The 21,240-nt window shown below is 37.5% G+C and overlaps 1 protein-coding gene across 2 annotated transcripts in view; it reads right to left on the bottom strand.

The window, feature by feature from the left end:
• Sugct (succinyl-CoA:glutarate-CoA transferase) overlaps nt 1–21,240 on the bottom strand; it is a 752,240-nt gene that overhangs the window by 384,217 nt on the left and 346,783 nt on the right. For both annotated transcript variants that reach the window (XM_047562477.1, XM_047562478.1), the window contains one exon: nt 10,568–10,665. In XM_047562477.1, coding sequence (XP_047418433.1) covers nt 10,568–10,665 — 98 coding nt within the window. The remainder of the gene's footprint in view (nt 1–10,567; nt 10,666–21,240) is intronic.

The raw sequence follows: 21,240 nt of genomic DNA, 5'->3' as shown, positions 1-21,240 counted from the left end.
TAATTGAACAATCTGTATTTGTTAGTACACATTCAGAGCCAACTTTATTCTCTTTCCTCTCTTCTATTTTAGATAACAGTATGTTAAATTATTAAATAGCAATTATGTTTCTAGCAATTTCTCTCTGGTTTTCTAATAGTTCTAAATTCTGTATTTTAGAATATATTTCTATATTTTGATGTATTTGAAAATACCTTGGGATTATCCATTACTCTTACTTATCAAAAACAGTACACATCAATGGCCACTAATCAGGTCAATCCCAGAGCCACCAAGATCCAGGCCAGCATTTTGAGTTCCCTTTTTTGTTTCCATTCATTAAATTGAACAGAGTACTGAGACTTAAATAAACTCAGACATTCCAATGTCTGGATTTTTATTTTTCCAAAGTTAGCAAATGAGAAAAGAAAAACAATTCACAAAAGAAGGAAAGAAAGATCATTAAGAAAGGAAAATGTAAATTTATAAATTAAAAGATTAAAAGTTGTGTATATATGACTGTGTGTGTGTGTGATAGAGAGAGAAAGAGAGAGAGAGAGAGAGAGAACAAAAGAGGGAAAGAGAACACTACTCATTTTCTTTTCCTAGTCAAGATTATTCTTAATATAAAATGTATAGACAGAAAAGTGGGAGAGTAAGCAATTATTTTGTGAGTACTACGGAAAAGGCATTGACAATTAAGAGATTTCAATTTAAGTCTCACCAACAAGCTGTGTGATATTGGGGAGAACACACTAAACTAGAACTAAGGTAGGTAGAGTCTGGTGATCAAAGCAGTGAATGAATTGTCAAAACTACCATGAATTGTCCAGGTGATGATGGCCGGGAGTAGTTGGTCACTAGAGAATGTTCCAGGATGCTGGACAGCTGGTGGAAATCAAGACTCAGCAGGGATGCCAGCTGTCAGCACTGGATGAGAGGTGGAGTCGGCTCTTACTAGAAACATCAGTTGATGCAAGATCAAAGACCCAAGGAAGGACTATGCAGGAAAGCCAAAGCTAAGAGGAGAGAAGAACAGAACCCAAGCGGAGGCAAAGTAGTTGCAGAACAGAACTCAGGCTGAACCACATGCAGGCAGGAAATTGGGCAGGATGGGAATGAGTCAGGGAGTCTAAGAAGCAAATCAGAGCATCAGGAGACTGAATCAAACTACAGTTTCTCCATCCAATTCAAAAGTCAAGAGCGAAACAAGGTCAGCCAGAAAAATCTGGAGAGCTGCACCTACAGCTTCCCAAAAGGAAGGTCTTTAGAGAGTTGGCTTCTGCAGTCTCCCACCAGGTTTCAACCTCTCTGGCCCATGGTACTGTTAAATTTAAAGTTCTTACACTAAGGAAAGGGTTAAATTTCATGACATCCAAAGTTCTATCCAGCTACACAAATGTTTAGGATTCTAACATTCTATAAATCTAAAAATATACATTAAGTTCCAATGGAGAAATGAGGGTATTAAATGTTTTATCCAGGGAAATAGAGTTTACTGGACTCCCTTCCCCCACCAACATCCCCTCCCAACACATACATATAAATATCCCACAACCACCACCTAATTCTTTCTACTAAAAGGCAGTGTGGAATGGTTTATAACCCTCCTGGAAAAAAAAATGGTGGGGGGTGGGGGGAGTGGGATGACATTCCATTCCATCCTGACTCACTTAAGGACATCGTTTGATTCTCAGTCACAAAGAATTCTCTTAACAGGGTGGAAAGAGTCCTGGTCACGAGGAGTTTGTTTGGAGTTGCAGTGGTTCCCTTTGCATTTTGTGAGCCAAGGGGAGGCTTTCCAGAGCTGTGTTCCTTTTACCCTGCAGGCTGACTTTATAGTAACAAAACATAGCCCCTTAAATCTCTCTCCAAATAACCAACATTTAGAAAATGTACTACATAAAATATAGACATTTTATAAGGGACCATCTATTAGCTGATAATGGCAGAGCTGCCAAAGAATGCATAAGAAAACAAATGTGACCCTCACCGAACATCAGATCCATTTATCCAAATTAGCCCTGCTGCAGTGGATGCCAGATAAACCTACAATGATATGATTCAAAGCATTATGAGGAGTTGGGGGAGGTTACAAAACTAAATATGCAGGTTGAAGATATATATAAATCACATGACATGCAACCTCATAAGAAGTTAATAGAAATCAGGAAGAAGGCTGGCAGGAGAGATTTTAAAATGTGATCATGAGGAATATTAGACCAACATAAAAAGTTTCAGAGGGAGAAACAATAAGTGTCTCTATGTATATTAAAAACATGTAGACATGGGAGAGTTGATGGTTGCCAGGTTGAGGGAAGGGTGGAATTCATCAGAGTTAAAAGGGTATTCACAGCCTCCCAGTCCTGGGCAAGATCAGGAGGAAGAACTTCATCTCTGGGGCTCCTGATTGCTCTCAGTCTTTCATTCCACAACTCTTCACCCACCTTAGATGGCCAGTGCTTTCCTGACTACTATCTCTACATTAAAACTCAGTTTGAGGAAGAGAACTGGGAAAATGTATTTACACTAAAGAATCAGAATTCATCCTTTAACCCTCCCTGTACTGTTTAAAACTTAAGAGTAAACAAAATTTTAAGCCAAAAAAAATCTATGATATAAAACCTCAGAATCTCTGAAATCAGTAAACTATGTGTAATGGAATGGAGTTTCTTCCAGTGCTTGTAAATTATAATGTGTTGGTAGGCAATAATAAAATCTACTCTGTTCTCTAAGCAAGCCAGATATTCAATGAAAACATCAAGCAAATAAGTGAAACCCCAACTAGGAAAATGATCCACGTCCATTTATTACTTAATTTTAAACAGTCCAAATTGTGAAAGGCAGGAAAGGGGCAGAGAGATGTGGCAGGGAAGGAAGGCAGGAGGGAAAAATGAAAGGGGGATTTAGGAAAAGAGCAAAGAGGAAAGGGGCAAGAGAAACTAAATGTGAGAAATTAAATGTGTATTTATTTCCTACTAAAAATACAAAGAAATGATGGATGTTATTTAATAGAAAAAGTTAAGTCAACTGCTGTAGCAAAGTCAAATATATTCATTGAAACTAAAAAATTCACACATAAAAACAGTACAGAATTCAAGGATGTATCTGACATAAGAGTTCAAAGACCCTGGCTGAAGCTTTTCATAGAGGCTCTTAACATAGCACACCAACTAAAGGGCCACAACTGAAGTGTTTCTTTCTTTACAAAAGTACAGCCAAAAATGCAAGGAATAACTCAAGTGGAGTATTCGCAAGTTCAAGTTTCAAATACATTGCCCACACTGAGCAACAAATATCTTTTGAAAGGGAACAGAATATGGACTCTTAAATTCCACTTTGGGCTAAAAAGAAACAAACAAAAACTGAGCACTATTAATAGCCTTCATTAGGAAAGTAGTACAAAGTTAAACGTATTCCTAAGTCCTGTGAGTTATTTTTAAATTTTCCAAAAATAAAAAAAATGAGCTGAAACCATTTATCTACCTAAAACAAGGCCATACAGACTAACTAAAATCTCATGCTTTATTCTTGCTAGAATTAAATCAAATCAGAATAATAATACTACAAAATTATGTAATCCCAGGAATCAGAATTTCTGATTGACAGTTAAATTGAACTTATTAAATAGATTCTTATAATAATTACAGTTTGGCAAAAAAAAAAAAAATGTCTTCAATACATGAGGTTCATGGATCTAAGAATGGTATAGAACTTGAATGATTTAAAAAAAAAAGATGGGAAAGAAAGAAAAAAATGGGGAACTTGTAATTTCTGATTGAGAGTCTCCTCCCATAGTCTGGGCACTGTTGAGCACTCAGCACTCACTCAGCACTGTACTAAGTGTTTTCATGACGTTCCATTTGTAATGCTCACTCTGATGTAGGTATTGTTATGTGTGTCACATGTAGGAGAGCCTGAGTCTCAGGGAAATCAGAGGACTTACTGAAGAGTAGGGTCTTCAATTCAGGCCTTCTGATATTCTTTGATCATCATACAAACCTCCTTGAGGACTGAAGAGTCATGTCTGGCCACCTCTGTTCTCTTTGTGTTTTGTAGGCCCTGACACTGGAGATCTTCCTTCTTTTCCCTTTGGCCAGTTCTGCTACAGTTGGATAACTTCACTCATCATTGATTCATGCACTCACTAACCGAAAGAACATTTATTGAGTGCCAGAAACTCAAATAGGCACTAGAAATAAAAATCAAAAAGACATAGTCTCTGCCTTAGGAAATTTACTGTCTTGTCAAGGAGGAAGAGAAATAAGTGACTGATGACAGCTGAGTGCGAAAGATGCTTTGATGTAGCAGCGTAGGAGGGGCTGCCTACAACAGATGAGAGAGGCAAGAAAAAGCTTCTGAAAAGTGTGCTTATTTTATAGGACTAATAGGGGCCAGTAAGATGAATATTCTTCACCATTTTAGTGTAAAGCAACAAGCATGCCGGAGGACAGGGAGGATTAAAAGACTAAGCCACTTTATAAGGACTATTAAGTGGTTCCCTGTGGCTGGAGCAATGCCGACAAGAAGGAAAGGCAGTTACATGCATTAGGTTAATGGTTTAAACTCATCCTTAAGCCATGGATAGAAAGACCTAAGTAGGGAAGAGCAATAATCAAATTTGCCTAGTCATACCAAGATGCCAGGATTTTTTTAAACTAACATTAAGTTAGACACCTCTGAAATTCCAGAGCCAAGAAATGTTCCAGGTTCAACACCACCATATTCTGCACAAGTCTATTAAAAGTAATTTGATGCCAAATTTTGAAAATGATCAGATTAGAAGGTCTTTAATAAACCCTTAATTCAACTCAACAAGTATTTACTTAGCACCTTTGTTTCAAAGATCCTGAAATAGGTCATTTAATTTCACAATATTCTAATAGTTAACTCTGAAAATAAGTAAATATTAAATTGTATATCACAATTTAGTTTAAGAAAATAATCAAATCATCCCAAACCAAAAATTATTTTAATAGTTATTTATTTTAATATGGATATTTCATTTACTTGGGTAACATTTTTACAAAATTTGAAAGTTGGCATCAGTGTCTTTCCAAACTACTACTTTTCCTTCTGTCATGATTTTTTTTTTTTCCTTGTTAAAAAATTATACACAGTGGTTAGGGATGTAACTCAGTTGGTAGACTCCTTGCCTCATAAGCACAAGGCCCTGGGTTCAATCCCCAGCACCAAAAAAAAAAAGTATACTCTGGTTAATATTTCCTTCTCTGAATTAACTTTTTTCTTCATCTGCCCAATTTATTTGTTCTTTATCTGAAGGGGCACAGCCTCCATGATGTACCTAGACCCAAGGAGTTGCCCCATCTCTGGGCCCCAGTATGCCTATGTTAACCCTGGCACTTTCCACAAGCACCTCACTCAGAGCTTTACTTGTTTTCCTAATTAAACCATGAACTCCTCAAAAGCCTAAGCTTCATCTTTTATTTCTGTATCTGCAAGACCAGGGTACATAGTCAGTGGTCAATAAATGTTGACAAGGAAAGGAAAAGAGAGAGAATAAAATGAATTGTATATCATTTTCTCCATATTTTCTCTTTCCCTTCATCCTCATTTCACATCTTCCTATTATTTCTCCCCACTCATTAATACATCATCTTTATCCTTCTCAGATTCAGCACACATCATAACTTTCCATCTCTCTTTTGAATGCCTATGGCTGATCCAGTGTGTCAATAGCACAGGGTTAAGAATTTGTTGCTCCTTAGCATTGCAAATAAGGGGTTTTGCTTCATAAGCAAAATTAGTCTATTAATTTTTACTTTTCCTTGTTTTAGCTAGGGATTTTTAATATGCTTTAGTTTTACCTAGGTTTCAATGCTAGCAGCTGGGTAAACAGACTTTCTGCAACACTCTGGATAAAATGGCAAGCTCAAGGGGACAGTCTTCCACATTTAAAAAAAAAAAAAATTTAAAAACTTTTTTTTAAGAAAGACTTGCTCTCAGGCACGGTTGGGGAATAGCAACACCTGAGAGCACTTGAGGGGAACTGTGTGTGCTGGCTGTGGAAAATGAAGCTGATGACCAAAACAGGCGGCTGCCGTCCGGAATGTGGCTGATGCTATCAGAGAGCAGCCTCAAACCATACTTAGCAAGAACAACAGATAAGTGAGGTAAGTGACGGACATCTCCAACAGGCACTTTTAAAAGTCTATGAGTTTCATACCACACAAAGAGAACACCTGAATCTAAAAATTTTAAATGAGGGAGGGAAGTATTCAAAAATTGCTCATGATAAATACTTAGAAGTAAGATTTTTGAAGCACAAGAGGAAATTCATATGTCTATTCAGGAGAACAGACTCTGTCAAAAATCCATAAATGTTTCAGTTTTCAGTTTTGGAGATCAAATTGGGTATACAGGGTGAGAGTTTTTTTTTTTTTTTTTTTTTAATAAATGCACTGAATCCTTCATTCCTAGAGTTTATTTTTAAAGTAATCTGCACTGCTAATTCATTCTCACAAATCCCGCTACATTTTTACATATTTTAAAGATTTTCTAAAATAAAAATATAAGCTGAGGAAAATGTGTATGAGCATTGAAGAAAAGTGCCTATGATGTTGTGTTTAATTGCTATTAAACAGGCAAAAACATGGTACACCCACATGGTAATGTAACTACTGTCACTAAACATATGCTTTTACTATAGAAGTGATTGGCAAACCACCCTGGGGAAAAAAATGTAGCATGTATATCAACATGCTCAAAAGAAAAAAATTAAAAAACAGACAACAAATGATTAGCAGGCACAGCCTGTAGCTACAATATTTTTTTAAAAGAGCAAAAAACAAATGTTTTGAAAAGGTTATATGACAAATATGAAAGAATAAATTCTTAGGCTCATCAAAACAAATGTTGTTGTGTCAGGTTTCAAAACAACAAGGACAATAACAAAGGGAAACATGTCTTTGAGAACATCTGCAAGGGTCACCCTAATGAAAGTCCAGGGAATGGGAATTTTTTTGTCTATATTTTTAATGTTATATCCTAGTATTCAAAACAGTCCCTGGTCCACAGTGTTTGATCAATATTTGATAAGTGGTGTGCAAATGAATGAATGAGAAGCGTAAACACTGACACTCATGAGTTCTTCTGATGTCTCCCAGCAAAAATGGAGGTCTTGTGGCCTTAATATCACTGGAATATGTTGGTGTCTCTATCAGGTACAGTTTTCCCTCCAGACTTCTATCTCAGGTTAGAAAACCAAAGTTGCTGAGGCAAACCCATGTTATGATCAAAAGAATTCCTTTATTTTACAAGTTTTTCATAAAGTCTATTGTGACTTTCACTACCTGATCTGCCACCACCTCCTCCCACTCTCTCTGGTCCCATCCTCACCCTTCCTCTTGCTCACCCTCCTGCAGGCAGTTCTTCTATGCTGCTCCTTAATCCTCCACCATGCACATCAGTCTTGAATGACCCTCCCAGACGGCTGCCAGCTTCCCTCTCTCATTTTCTGTAGACTTCTGCTCAAATGTCACTTTATCAGACATGCCCTCCTAACCAACCTAAATGCAAAAGTCAGCCTCACTCCCAACTTCCGGCACTCTTCCTTCCCCTTCCCTGCATTATTCTTCAACAATTTATTTGGTCGATTTCATTCATCTCTCTATCCCCATGGTAGGCTTGCAAAAGTGCTGCTATGTAGCTCAATAAATACTGGCAGCAAGTAAACAAACAAGGACACAGTAACATATCATGCACCATTTCAGTGAAGTAACGGGATATATGGAAAAGGTATGGACTTCTGCATCTCATTTCTAACTATTGACTGTGGGCCTGAACTTATGACTAACCTCCCTAAACTTCAGAATTTTCACCTGTAAAGTGGAAATGATAATAATAATAATAATACTCATCTGGCCTGTACTTAGCCATCCACCAAAATGCTGGATCATCTCCTTCTTTTCTCCCTGCCTCCACTTTCTGGTTAGGAGCTAATTGTGCCTTTGTTTTTATGAAACAAACTTAAAGTGGTTCACAAGTTCTGAGGGGGCTATGAAATGAGAGAAACATCATGCACAACAAGACCAGAAGGTTGAGCAAAGCAGACCCCTGAGCAACCTCATTTCCAGCAACAACGAACACCGATTGTGCCTGTATTTGCAAACTGATACACAGCTGGATACATGACACAAAAAGAATGCCTTCTTTCCTGTAGGTGCTGTCACCTGACAGGGGACCTAGATAGAGATGTCAGGGGTGGCTTCATGGAGATGTCGAACTGGCCTCACAGGCACGACTGTGCTTCACAGTAATGTTCAGTCTGGGAAACATTCCAGAGAAGAAACAAAAGAAACCAAATGGGAATGTGGCTGGAGCAGGGCCTTTCTGTAGAAGCAGATTAGGAGAAAAAACAGGCAGGAAAGGTCATGTGAGATGTGGAGACCCTGGATGTCAGACTGAAGAGAACACATTTAATCCCATAATTTGTGGAGAATGGCTTAAATTTTTGAATATTGGAAAAAACATAAAATCACAGAATGAAAATGATAAGTTTCAATGCCTTAGCAGAGACTTCTGAAAGCCATACCATTAAACAGTACTAATGAATCCAGTGACGATCTGTTCAGAAAAGCAAATGGTGAGATAATAAATGAGAATGAATCAATTCTCTAATCTCCCCTGGTCATCACCAATCCACCACAGAGGAGAAGAGACTTGAGCTAAATAGATTCAGAGAATGGCAAGTCATAAGACAGCACCAAAAAATATCAACACACTAGCAGAAGAGAGCATGAATCTGGCCTCCAAACAGACAAGGGCTCTAACTGTGGGCTATGTTTTAACAGCAGTACCTGTGATGTGCTCTCCCTACCCAATTACCCACTGACTGTGACTCCTTGAGCTCTCTTGAGTCTGACAGAAATATAGCAGATGTGAAGAGTTCAAAAATGCTGAGACTCCCATTTCTGCATGTGTGAAAGTATGAAGAAGGCAACAAACTAATTCACCCTAAAGGGGGAAAAATAAAAATCATTCTGTGATACATCCTACTAAAAGTCTTTGCACAATGGAATTTTATAACAGAATTTAGCGAAAAATTAAAGTTTGAGGACTTAGGAAACCAATAACTTAACTCTGTGGTTCCTGAAGCTATTAAAGTGCTGGCAACTAAATTACGGGAGGATACTTGTATCTGCCTAGTTTTTATATTTTTCTTGGGATCTGCTCTTCTCACAGCATGGTCATGATTTATTTAGACTATCAAAGAGCTTTTGATAAGATTCTCACAAGTGGCTATTATTGAAACTTGGTAACCATGGTGTGAAAGGAAAAAGTCATATCAATGAATTAAATGAATTTAAAATGCTTAAGAGGCAAAGAAGCAAAAGACTGAAATAAATGGCCAATTCTCATGTAGAGAAAGGTTAATCATCAAGGGCTCTGGGACTTTTCGGTAGAATCAGAATTATATTTAACTAATGACCAAGAAAGGGGCAACAATTCTCATTCTCCTATTCTGTGGGTATCAGTCACACACAGAGCCCCCATTGACAGGAAGAGCATTTGGCACATAGAGGAGATACAGGCCATGTAGAGGAATGTTTAAAATACAGAAAGAGAAAATCAGTAAATGAATATTAACTCAGGATTTCATGTACAAATTCCAAAATATAAAAGGAACAACAAAAAAGCAACATGAGCAGAATTATAATTTCTTAGAAATCTAATGGATATTAAATAGATATATATGGGCCTTTTCAAAAGACAAGATATGGTATTTGAACACAAGTACCTAATTTATTGGCCTGATGAAAGCAAATTTTTAATATGGAAGAAGTGTTCACATGGGCATTTTGGATTCTCAAAATTCACAAAGACTATTTCTATAGATTGAGAAGTTTAGAAGCAAATGAAAGTGAAACTGTTATGAAAGAGTAGGAATTACTACTTTGGGGTTTAGAGTTTGTTTTTGTTTTTTTTTACCTTGAGGCAAAGTTAAAGTCAATACAAAATTATAACCTGACATGAATGGATAATTTGGAAATTAAACACTGTAATTAAATAACATTACTCTTTTATGACTCATAATTCTATCTGGTATTTTCAATAGCCCAGAATCATCATCCTGATTCACACAAGCGACTTAGAAAAACCAGTAAACTCTTGGCTTCTCCTCTGTTTGCCAAGGTTTCCTCATCTATTAAATGAGAATAATAGTACTTACCTCAGACAATGATTATAAGGGATAAAAGAGATAATGTATGAGACATTTAACACAATAAAAGTACAAAATAATGTTAAATTATTATTGGTTTTATTATATATGATATACGAAATCCAAACAGTTACAGGTCATAGAGAGGAAAACTGATTAAAGTCATTGTGACATATTTATATTATTATGACTAAGTACTAAAAAAAAGCATTTAAATACTTTCAAATGACTTTGAACAACAACAGAAAAAACTATAGCTTTAAAATAGCTTTCCATTAACCCAATTTGGGAAATAGAAGAGAATTACAAACCGATCCAAATAAGCACAAAAACCTCCACAAAACACCAAATAAATGATTATTGCATATTATTTCTTAAATGTATAATTGCTAGATCTAAGCTTACCGTGCAGATAGTATTTTAATAAGCTCTTTTCTATTCTCCACCCGAAGATGGTTGGTTTTATACTTGGAATCATCAATCAACTCAGGCAAATTCAAGATCTAAAAGGGAAAAATATTTTTAAAGTATAATTCACAAGTTTTTCATGTACCTGTAAATCCTGATGGATCCTAATGATCAGTCTAATTTATTAATATGATGAAATTTTCAACATGAAAAAAACACTTTTACACAATCATTCAGATCCAAAAAACTCACAAAGACTATTTCTGTAGACTGAGAAGTTTAGAAGCAAACAAAAGTGAAACTGTTATGAATGTGTCCCTTCCAAGACCATTCCTTTCTGATCTTTATAACTCTCAACAAGGGGATATGATTTGTCATTTACAAGAGGGTTTCACTACATTTATATATATATATATATATATATATATATATGTATGTGTGTGTATATATATATACATATATATATATATATATGTGCATCTACAATGAGAGCACAGGAAAAGAGTTTCAGACCTCCATAATATCTTGTACTCATATATGAGAATATAGGTGAAGAGTTATCAGATCTCATTTTAAAAAAGTCTTATCTAAACAAAATATGGAGATACGACATCAGATAAAACTGACCTAATTCTATGAACCGAAATCCTAAGTACATGCCGGCACTTGCCCACAATCAACATATAACTTATAGGTACATCCACTTATTTGTTCCACATGTAAATAAAATAATAGTATCTGTCCCAATAGTGCTATCCAGGATGTTGTACAAGGTGCTAAAATAAGGGGAAAGTCATACATTTGCCCAAATGCTAACCATTAAAATGACATCAAATTAAAAGATCTTCTTCCTATAGGAGTGTCACTACTTTTCTTTAGTATGTCTCCCTGAAGGAATACTAACTAGAAATGCTTTTATATACTTCCTCTTTTGCTGCTCCTCACTAAAGGGAAAATCTATCTTGCAAATCCCTTTGGACATCTTGCAATTTTAAAAAGACCATAATGAAAGTACCAAGTGGATTTGGAATGGAAAAGACGTTTTCAAAAGAATGTGTGGAGGCAGTGTTTGGCAGTTGTGTTGGAAAGTCAGAAGGAGCATTTATGGGCTGGGGGCAGGCCATGTGGCCTACAGAAAGCTTCACTGCCTTTATTAATGTATTTGCTTTCAATATAAACATTTAATGGTTTCATTTGTTTCCCACAGTTTAAATAAAATCAATCCATTAATCATCTTACAAAGGAGAGAGAAGTGAAGAAGATTCCCTGGAGCAAAGAGACCATCTCAATGGTGTAATTCCTCTTTCACATGTTCCACTCACTCGTTTCCTTTAGGAATAATAAAGACAGTGTTACCCTCCCAGATTTTAAAAATGGAGACACCAAATACAGTGCTTTTGCTAGAAACCTCGCTGTCACCACACCTGATTCCAGAATGGTCTCAAGGTTTGTCCAGCCATCAGAAACCCTCCCAACTAAGAGTGCATAAATCATCTCAAAAAAAACAAGTGCTTTCAATAAATCACAGGTAAAATTTATAAGTCTGGTCTCACCCAGAATTCACCACAGCTACATAAAAATGTGCAGAGTGACTACACTCAAAGGAGACTGAGGTGCCCACGTGTCCTCTGTATTTGACTTATTGGACCTCTCTGTTCTTCCAAAGTTGGTGTGAAACAGTGGGTCAAAGTAATCATCCTTCTTTCTTCAGCTATGCAGGCTTATGTTCAAAGTGTTTCTAGAGAGACAGTTTCAAGGGCTGTGATCACATCTGTTCTTCAGGAGACTGAAAAAGGGTGCTGCCTGGGATCAAATGAAACTGCATATGCAAATGCGTGAACACTGAGCAAGAAATAAATGTGAACTATTGCAGCTAAGCACTGTTTCCTTTAAAAGAGATAATAAAGAAAGCGTATGCTTGTTCAAAGAAGAAGGGAGGGAAGAAGAAAAGGAGGAATGGCTCCATCAAAATAATGAAACATTAGAGCTGACACTGAAATGTGTTTTAATGCTCCCAACACCTGCTGACCCCAACAGCCAAAAACGATCTTAGGACAGCCTAAAATGCTCCACAAAGCAGAGTCATTTACCTCTGACATCACCTTCTACCACGTTTTTCCCCTTGGTTTCTCACTTAAGCTTATACCAGCTTCTTGCTAGACCAGGAAGTGTCTAACACACTTGGGCCTCAGGACTTTGACAATCAACTATTCCCTTGGCTGGCACATCTTCCACCAGACACTCAGTTGGCTAACTTTTTCTTCCATCAAATCTGCTCAAACCTTAACTTCTCACTTTTTTGGAAGGGGTAGCAGGTACAGGGCATTGAACCCAGGGATGCTTTACCACAGAACTACTTCCCCAGTCCATTTTTATTTTTCGAGACGGGTCTCACTAAGTTGCTGAGGCTGGCCTCCACCTGATCCTTCTCCCACAGTCTCCTGAGTTACTGGGATTACAGCACAGTACAGTACAGTTACAGGTAGGTGCCACCACCTGACTGTTGTTTTTTGGGTCTTGTTTTTTTCCTCTTTTCTGATAATACCTGTCTTTTCATTGGTGTGGTTAAGCCATTCACGTGTAAGATTACTATTGATACTTTGAGATTACTATTGAAATTATTTTTTTCAGTCTTTTGTTTTCTCTTTCCTATCAGAAAAGATAGGAATTTGTTGAAAGTTTTTAGTATTATAATTATCAATTTTGATTTTGGTTATTGTTTCTATACAGATGTTCAATAATTGATTTAGAGTAGAAAAGGGTTATTGTTACCCTGTCTGTGGTTCAGCCTGAATAATTTTTATTGATCTATCTTCAAATTCCTTGATTATTTCCTCCGTAAAATATTATTTCTTTTCTTGATCAATGTATTTTTCAGTTCTATAATTTCCATTTGGTTCTCTTTCATATCTTCTATTTCTTTGCTAAACATTTCTACTTTTCCATTTATTTCAACAGTATCTATAAAGCTTGTTAGAGCATTTTTATAATAGTTGCTTTAAAGTCTTCATGAGTTAATTCCAACATCTGTGTTGTCTTGGCATTGGCATTTATTGATTGTCTTTTCTCATGCAAGTTCTGGTTCTTCATATGCTGAGTAATTTTGGACTGTATCCTGGACATTTTGAATATTGTGTTAGGAATCTCTGAGTCTTTTTAAAATCCTATGGAGCATTTTTGATGTTGTTTTCAGCAGACAACTGACCTGGTTTGGTCCAAGCTGCAAGTCCCCAATTACTTTCTATGTGTTTGGTTCTTACGTTGATTCAGTTTCAAGGTCTTTGCAGTGTTATTTGAATGTATCCTACATGTGCCCCACTTAACAGTCCATCACACTACAATGGGGGGAATCATCTATTTGTCAACCCCATTCTCAAGATGTTTGGTATGCTAATTAGAATCAGACCAGTGCATGTGCAGCTCATGGGTGAGCCCAGGAGTTCAGGAACAACTTCAAGGATTACTTTTCAAAGCTCTTTTGTAATTTCTCCAGAACTTTCCAGTTCCCGGGATTTCCCTTTAGTTACCCCACTCTCAAGCATACTTCCAGAGAAGAAAAGTCAAGCAGTGGGAAAATAGAGAAAAAAGCAGTAGAGATTCACCCCTTCTTTAAGACCTCAGTTAAGCAATGAAGAAGAAATTTCCTCTTCCTCAGTTTTTTTTTTTTTATCCACTTCTGATATGAAATCTTTTAATGTAGGTATCAAATATTGCTTATTCACTTGGTGCCTGTGTGACACTTCCCATTTAACATCAATATCCAACCTGAGCCAATAATAATTCCAGGCTGCAAACAAAATTACAACTTATTTGATAGATAATATGACATCAAATAAAGGGTAAGAATGTATAATATTTTAACTATATGCATGTATAATAATGTTAATAAATTAATAATGTTAATAAACTAATGTTGTTTCTTAATGCCCATTGAGTCACTAAAATGAATTATCTAGTTGTTTTTTTCCCCCCAAGGTCTCTCATATTCAGTCCTTCAGTCTTTTTTTTTTTTTTTTTTTGTAAACAAATGGGGTACATCTTGTTTCTCTGTACATGAAGTAGAGGCATACCATTTGTGTAATCATACATTTACACAGGGTAATGGTGTTTGATTCATTCTATTATTTTTTCCTTCCCCCCACCACCTCACAGAAGATCTACAAGCAATCAACAGATATATGAAAAAATGTTCAACATCTCTAGTAATAAGAGAAATGCAAATCAAAACTACACTAAGATTCCATCTCACCCCAATCAGAATGGCAATTATCAAGAATACAAGCAACAATAGGTGTTGGCAAGGATGTGGGGAAAAAGGTACACTCATACATTGCTGGTGGAGTTGCAAATTAGTGCAGCCATTCTGGAAAGCAGTGTGGAGATTCCTTAGAAAACTTAGAATGGAACCACCATTTGACCCAGCTATCCCACTCCTTGGCCTATACCCAAAGGACTTAAGTATGCGTCAGCATACTACAGTGACGCAGCCACATCAATGTTTATTGCTGTTCAATTCACAATAGCCAGATTGTGGAACCAACCTAGATGCCCTTCAATTGATGAATGGATAAATATATACAATGGAATATTACTCAGTCATAATAATAAAATTATGGCATTTGCAGAAAAATGGATGAAATTGGAGAAGTGAGATAAGCCAATCTCAAAAAACCAAAGGACGAATGATCTTGCTGATAAGTGGATGATGATACATAATGGGGGGTGGGAGGGAGGCAAGAATGGAGGAAGGAGGGTCTGTATACAGGGTCTTTCTCAGCTTTTGGCTCTGGCTCTCTGTTGCTGCCACTTACAGGATTACTCTAGGGCTGGGCATGAGAAAGTGGGAAGGGGGAAAAGCAGAGGAGGACTTCCACGCACTTACATTAGAGCTCACTTTTCAGATTCCTTTCACCAGAAATAAAGAGCATCTCTGGATCTTAGTTTTTTGCCTAGCATCCACTTTAGAATTTCAAGCTCCACTGTAGTCATATAAAGGAAAATCTGGTAAATTTACTGCCAGTTTAGAAGTACTTTAAATTCTGAGGCTCTTCCTCAATTTTCCTACTGTTCACTTTTCAGAGTTCTCAGATACTCCATGCGTTCTGTGTAGGTTTTATCACTGCTGCGCGGAAGGGTAAGGAGAAGAGTGCTTACTGGGTCCTCCCCAGAACCACAATCTCCCCTATCCAATTTTGATGGAGACCTTTTATGAAGTGCATACTATGAGCCAGGGCTGTGCTGTTTTACTTATCTAATCAAACTCTTACAAAACCCAGGTAATTATAGTTATATAGTTTAGTCTACATTTTATACATGGTGAAACAGAAGCTTAGATAAGATTCAGTACCTTGCCAGAGGATACCTGACTAGTGACAAGACTTATAGTAGGCCTTAAGAATTATGCTAGAGTGTCCTCAGACTGCCTACCCCAAAATCAACTATAGAGCTTGTTAAAACTGAAGTTTCCTATGCCCTACTTCAGACATACTAAATCAAGTCTTTGAGAAAGGGCCTCCAGGAGATTCTTATGCATACTAAAGTTGAGAACCAATGCATACTGCCTCCAATAAAAAAAAGCCTTCAGTCAAAGTGATTTTAAAAAGGATGTCAATAGACTTCAAATAGAAATACCCATTAGTGTTGGCATCAATCAGCTTAAAATAACTTACATATGCTCACTTTCCCTACCCTTCTGTATCATGTTAAGGGACATAAAATAAAATTTGTTACAAACCAAGGTTCATTTTATATACAACGAGACATTCTGACAGTCAAGTCTTGAACCCAATGTTCTTGTTCCCACTCCAATCCCTGACACTAAAAGTTCCCTAATGCGGCCACTCCTCAAAATGTATTAATCAACCAGTATATCAAGTTCTATTTTGGAAAGAGAAGGCATAAGTAAATCCCATTCATTCATCACAAACAATGCTACCACATTTCTCCCCAGGAGGTACAGCTATCTTTTCCCAACAAAACATACTTGTAAAAGAACAATTTTTACAGGCTTATTGTCAAAACTGGGAGACCTCACCTTCTATAGGGACAGTCTGAAATAGGCATATCTGAATAAAAAATACTTAAATATAGTCACTACAAATTACTGGGAAAGGAGGAGAACTTTGGATCAGAGTAGGAAAACAGGATTTTTCTTTAGTAAGAATAATTTTAGGACAGGTTTACATGGGAGGATATAACTTGCTCTGAAGATTGAAAAGACCAAATTGCAGCACTCATTCAAGATGCCTCATGAATGATGTAAATAGCACTAAAACCCTGTACACACAAATTTTTTCTTCAAATGGATCTCAAAGAGTTTTTGTAGACTCTCCTTAATGGCTCCAACAGGGATTATCATTCCTGACTCACATATGTGAAAATCAAGGTGTGCCATTCTCCCAGGCCTCTGATGGTATCTTTTAAAAAAAAAATTGCATAATTACACACCATACCAATAAGTCATACTTTAGTACTAAAACTTATGGCAAATATTCTGCTTTGAAATGAAAATCTTTTTCAAAATGTTCTTAGGAATATTCATATAGAAGTTCAAAAGTTTCAAATTGATCAACAGTAATGAATCAAAAATAAAAATATTCAGTACAGTTTTTTTCAACAGTGAAGAATATGTCAACCAGCCCTCCTCCCCACCCCCTTCTTTTTTTTTTTTTTTTTAAAGAGAGAGAGAGAAAACTCCAAAACATATGGCCCAGGAAGAAAATCTGTACTTGTTTAGAGCAACGAACCAGCTTTTACATCTCTGCAGTTAGGGCACGCAAATGACTTCACAGGCAAGGACTTTCGTATGTTTCATATTTTTAGCATTGACCATTCATAATAAAGATTCTTTGATCCCAGATCAAATGTTTGAATCAATTTTCTCTACACTTACTGAGTCACCATTCTAAAAGCTCCCTTCCTTCCCACCTCAGATGTGCCTGCCCTTCCTACAGTCGGAACTATCTCCATTTGTCACCTTTACTGTGTGGTACTTCCCACCCCTTTACTGTGGTTTTTAGCTCTGATCGTTAACCCCTCATATAAAAGAGGTGCAGTAACATAATTTTTGTACATAATAAATTTACTACAATAAATAAGATTCCTCCAAGGAAAGCACAGGCTGAAAGCTCACCATAATGTGGTTAGCAAAGAACTAATCCTCTCCAGTCAGAAGAAAATTCTCAATTGCTTTGTAAAGGCTTTGCCTACGTGCAAAAAAAGAAAAAGAAAACTGGAAAAAGTAAACTGATACCTAAGGTCTTAAATAAAAACAACAGATGAAAGGTCTAGATATATAATAAAACATTTTGTTAAATGTCTAGGCAATGTTTAAAATTTAGAATATGCCTACCATAAGTTATTTTAAATGATTCCAAGGCCTTTTTTTAAGGCCTTGTTGAGGAATAGCATTTTAAGACAACCTTAATATATAAAATCTTTAAATATGAATTTTGATAAAAGGTACTCTAAACAAAGGTTAATTTTTTAAAAGTTTGAAATTTTCGGGGGCGATCCAAGATGGCAGCCTAGAGGGTGACTGCACCCCCAGTCGCTCCAGAACCCAGGAGTTAAGAAGGGGAGGCACTGAGAGACTCGGACTGAAATAGAGCCACGGGTGAGTCTGCCCACTGGGTAAAGCTCGGCCCGGGTGGCAGGCCCAGATAGAGGTGGCTTATTGGAGCCAGGCAGGGCAGCTAGAGTCTTCCACAGGCAGCCCTGCGCACCCCGGAGGTGGGCCCCGCCCACACAGCCAGCTTCTCCAGGTTCTCGGATGGGGCCCGCTAGTGAGAGCCTTTCTGACCAGAACAAGCTCCAAGTCCTGGAGCCAGCGCAGAGCAGCGTACTCCGGCGCACAAGCAGCTTCAGGGACCAGGATAGGGCAGCCAGAGACTTCCCCAAGCAGCCTGGACCTCTGCGGTGGGAGGTGCCTTTCAAGGCTAGCTTCTTGGAGCAGACCGCCCAGTGAGAGGCTTTCTACGTAGAGCCAGCCACAAGTCCCTGAACCAACGGAGAGCTTCGATCCGCAAGCAGCCTCTGGGATCAGGACAGGGCAGCCAGAGACCTCTTCAGGCGGCTCTGCCCACTCCGGCCGCAGGCTCTTTCCACGGGGTGATCCAAGATGGTGGCCTAGAGGGTGACTGCATCCCCAGTCGCTCCAGAACCCAGGAGTTAAGAAGGGGAGGCATTGAGAGACTCGGACTGAGATAGAGCCATGGGTGAGTCTGCCCAATGGGTAAAGCTCGGCCCGGGTGGCAGGCACAGATGGGGTGGCTTATCAGAGCAGGGCAGGGCAGCTAGAGTCTTCCCAAGGTAGCCTTCCACACTCCGGCGGTGGGCTACTCCCACACAGCAAGCTGCACGGTGCAGGCCCCCAGTGAGAGCCTTTCTGCACAGAGCCAGCTCCAAACCCTGGAAACAGTAGGGGGTTAGGGGCAGCTTTCTTTGGATGCACTGCATTATCAAATTTTTCCAAGACATCAGGCTACTGAAGGCTGGGAGGTGATACACTGGAAATCTACTGGGACACTATAAGCCAATAGCAGAAATCTGCAATATCTCAGGGTCCCACTGACAGCTGACCAATATGAGAAAACAAGGGAAGAAAATGTCCCAAACAAACCTAGATACTACATCAATAAAACCCAATGACAGCACAGCAGAAGAAATGTCAGAAAGGGAGTTCAGAATGTACGTAATTAAAACGATCAGGGAAGCAAATGATGAGATGAAAGAGCAAATGCAGGCATTGAAGGAGGAGATGAAAGAGCAAATGCAGGCATTAAATGATGCACCAATCAACAGTTAAAAGACCAAATACGGGAAGCAAGAGATCATTTCAATAAAGAGATAGAGATACTGAAAAAAAAGCAAACTGAAATACTTGAAATGAAGGAAAGAATAAACCAAGTTAAAAACTCCATAGAAAGCATAACCAATAGGATAGAACACCTGGAAGACAGAACCTCAGACATTGAAGACAAATTATTTAATCTTGAAAACAAAGTTGGCCAAACAGAGAAGATGTTAAGAAATCATGAACAGAATCTACAAGAATTATGGGATATCATGAAAAGGCCAAATTTGTGAATTATTGGGATTGAGGAAGGCTTAGAGAAACAAACCAAAGGAATGAACAATCTATTCAATGAAATAATATCAGAAAATTTCCCAAATCTGAAGAATGAAATGGAAAACCAAGCATAAGAGGCTTATAGAACTCCAAACATACAAAATTACAACAGACCCACACCAAGGCACATTATTATGAAAATACCTAACATACAAAATAAAGACAGAATTTTAAAGGCCGCGAGAGAAAAGAATCAAATTACATTCAGAGGGAAACCAATAAGAATATCAGCAGATTTTTCAATCCGGACCCTAAAAGCTAGAAGGGCCTGGAACAACATATACCAAGCCCTGAAAGAAAATGGATGCCAACCAAGAATCTTATACCCAGCAAAACTTACCTTCAAATTTGACGATGAAATAAGATCCTTCCATGATAAACAAAAGCTAAAGGAATTTACAAAAAGAAAGCCAGCATTACAGAACATTCTCAGCAAAATATTCCATGAGGAAGAGATGAAAAACAACGATGCAAATCAGCAAAGGGAGGAACTATACTAAAGGATTGCCAAATAAAGGAGAAACCAAGTCATTTCAAAAAACAAAAATGAGTCAAATGACTGGGAATACAAATCATATCACAATAATAACCCTGAATGTTAATGGCCTGAACTCATCAACCAAAAGACACAGACTGGCAGATTGGATTAAAAAGAAAAATCCAACAATATGCTGCCTGCAAGAGACTCATCTCATAGAAAGAGATACCCATAGACTAAAGGTGAAAGGATGGGGAAAAACATACCATGCACACAGACACAGCAAAAAAGCTGGAGTATCTATCCTCATTTCAGATAATGTGGACTTCAAGCCAAAACTAGTCAGAAGGGATAAAGAAGGACATTACATGCTGCTTAAGGGAAGCATAAATCAGCAAGATATAACAATCATAAATATCTATGCCCCAAACAGTGGTTCACCCATGTACGTCAAACAAATCCTTCTCAATTCCAGAAACCAAATACACCACAACACAATAATACTAGGCGATTTTAACACACCTCTCTCACCACTGGATAGATCGTCCAAACAAAAATTGAACAAAGAAACCATAGATCTCAATAACACAATCAACAATTTAGACTTAACGGACATATATATAATATACCATCCAACAAAGAACGAATATACTTTCTTCTAAGCAGCACATGGATCCTTCTCTAAAATAGACCATATTTTATGCCACAAAGCTACTGTTAGCAAATACAAGAAGATAGAGATACTACCTTGTACTCTATCAGATCATAATGGATTGAAATTAGAAATAAATGACAGAATAAAAAACAGAAACTTCTCCAATACCTGGAGATTAAATAATACACTATTATATGATGAATGGATAACAGAAGACATCAGGAGGGAAATAAAAAAATTCTTAGAAGTAAACGAGAACAAAGACACATCATATCAAAATCTCTGGGACACTATGAAAGCAGTACTTAGAGGAAGATTTATTTCATGGGGTGCATTCAAAAAAAGAAGTAGAAATCAACAAATAAACGAGTTAACACTACAGCTCAAAGCACTAGAAAAAGAAGAGC

This window comes from Sciurus carolinensis, chromosome 8 (genome assembly GCF_902686445.1).
Source record: "Sciurus carolinensis chromosome 8, mSciCar1.2, whole genome shotgun sequence".
Classification (NCBI taxonomy): Eukaryota; Metazoa; Chordata; class Mammalia; order Rodentia; family Sciuridae; genus Sciurus; species Sciurus carolinensis.
Note: the sequence above shows the minus strand (reverse complement) of the source record. Positions and strands in the feature narration are given on the sequence as shown.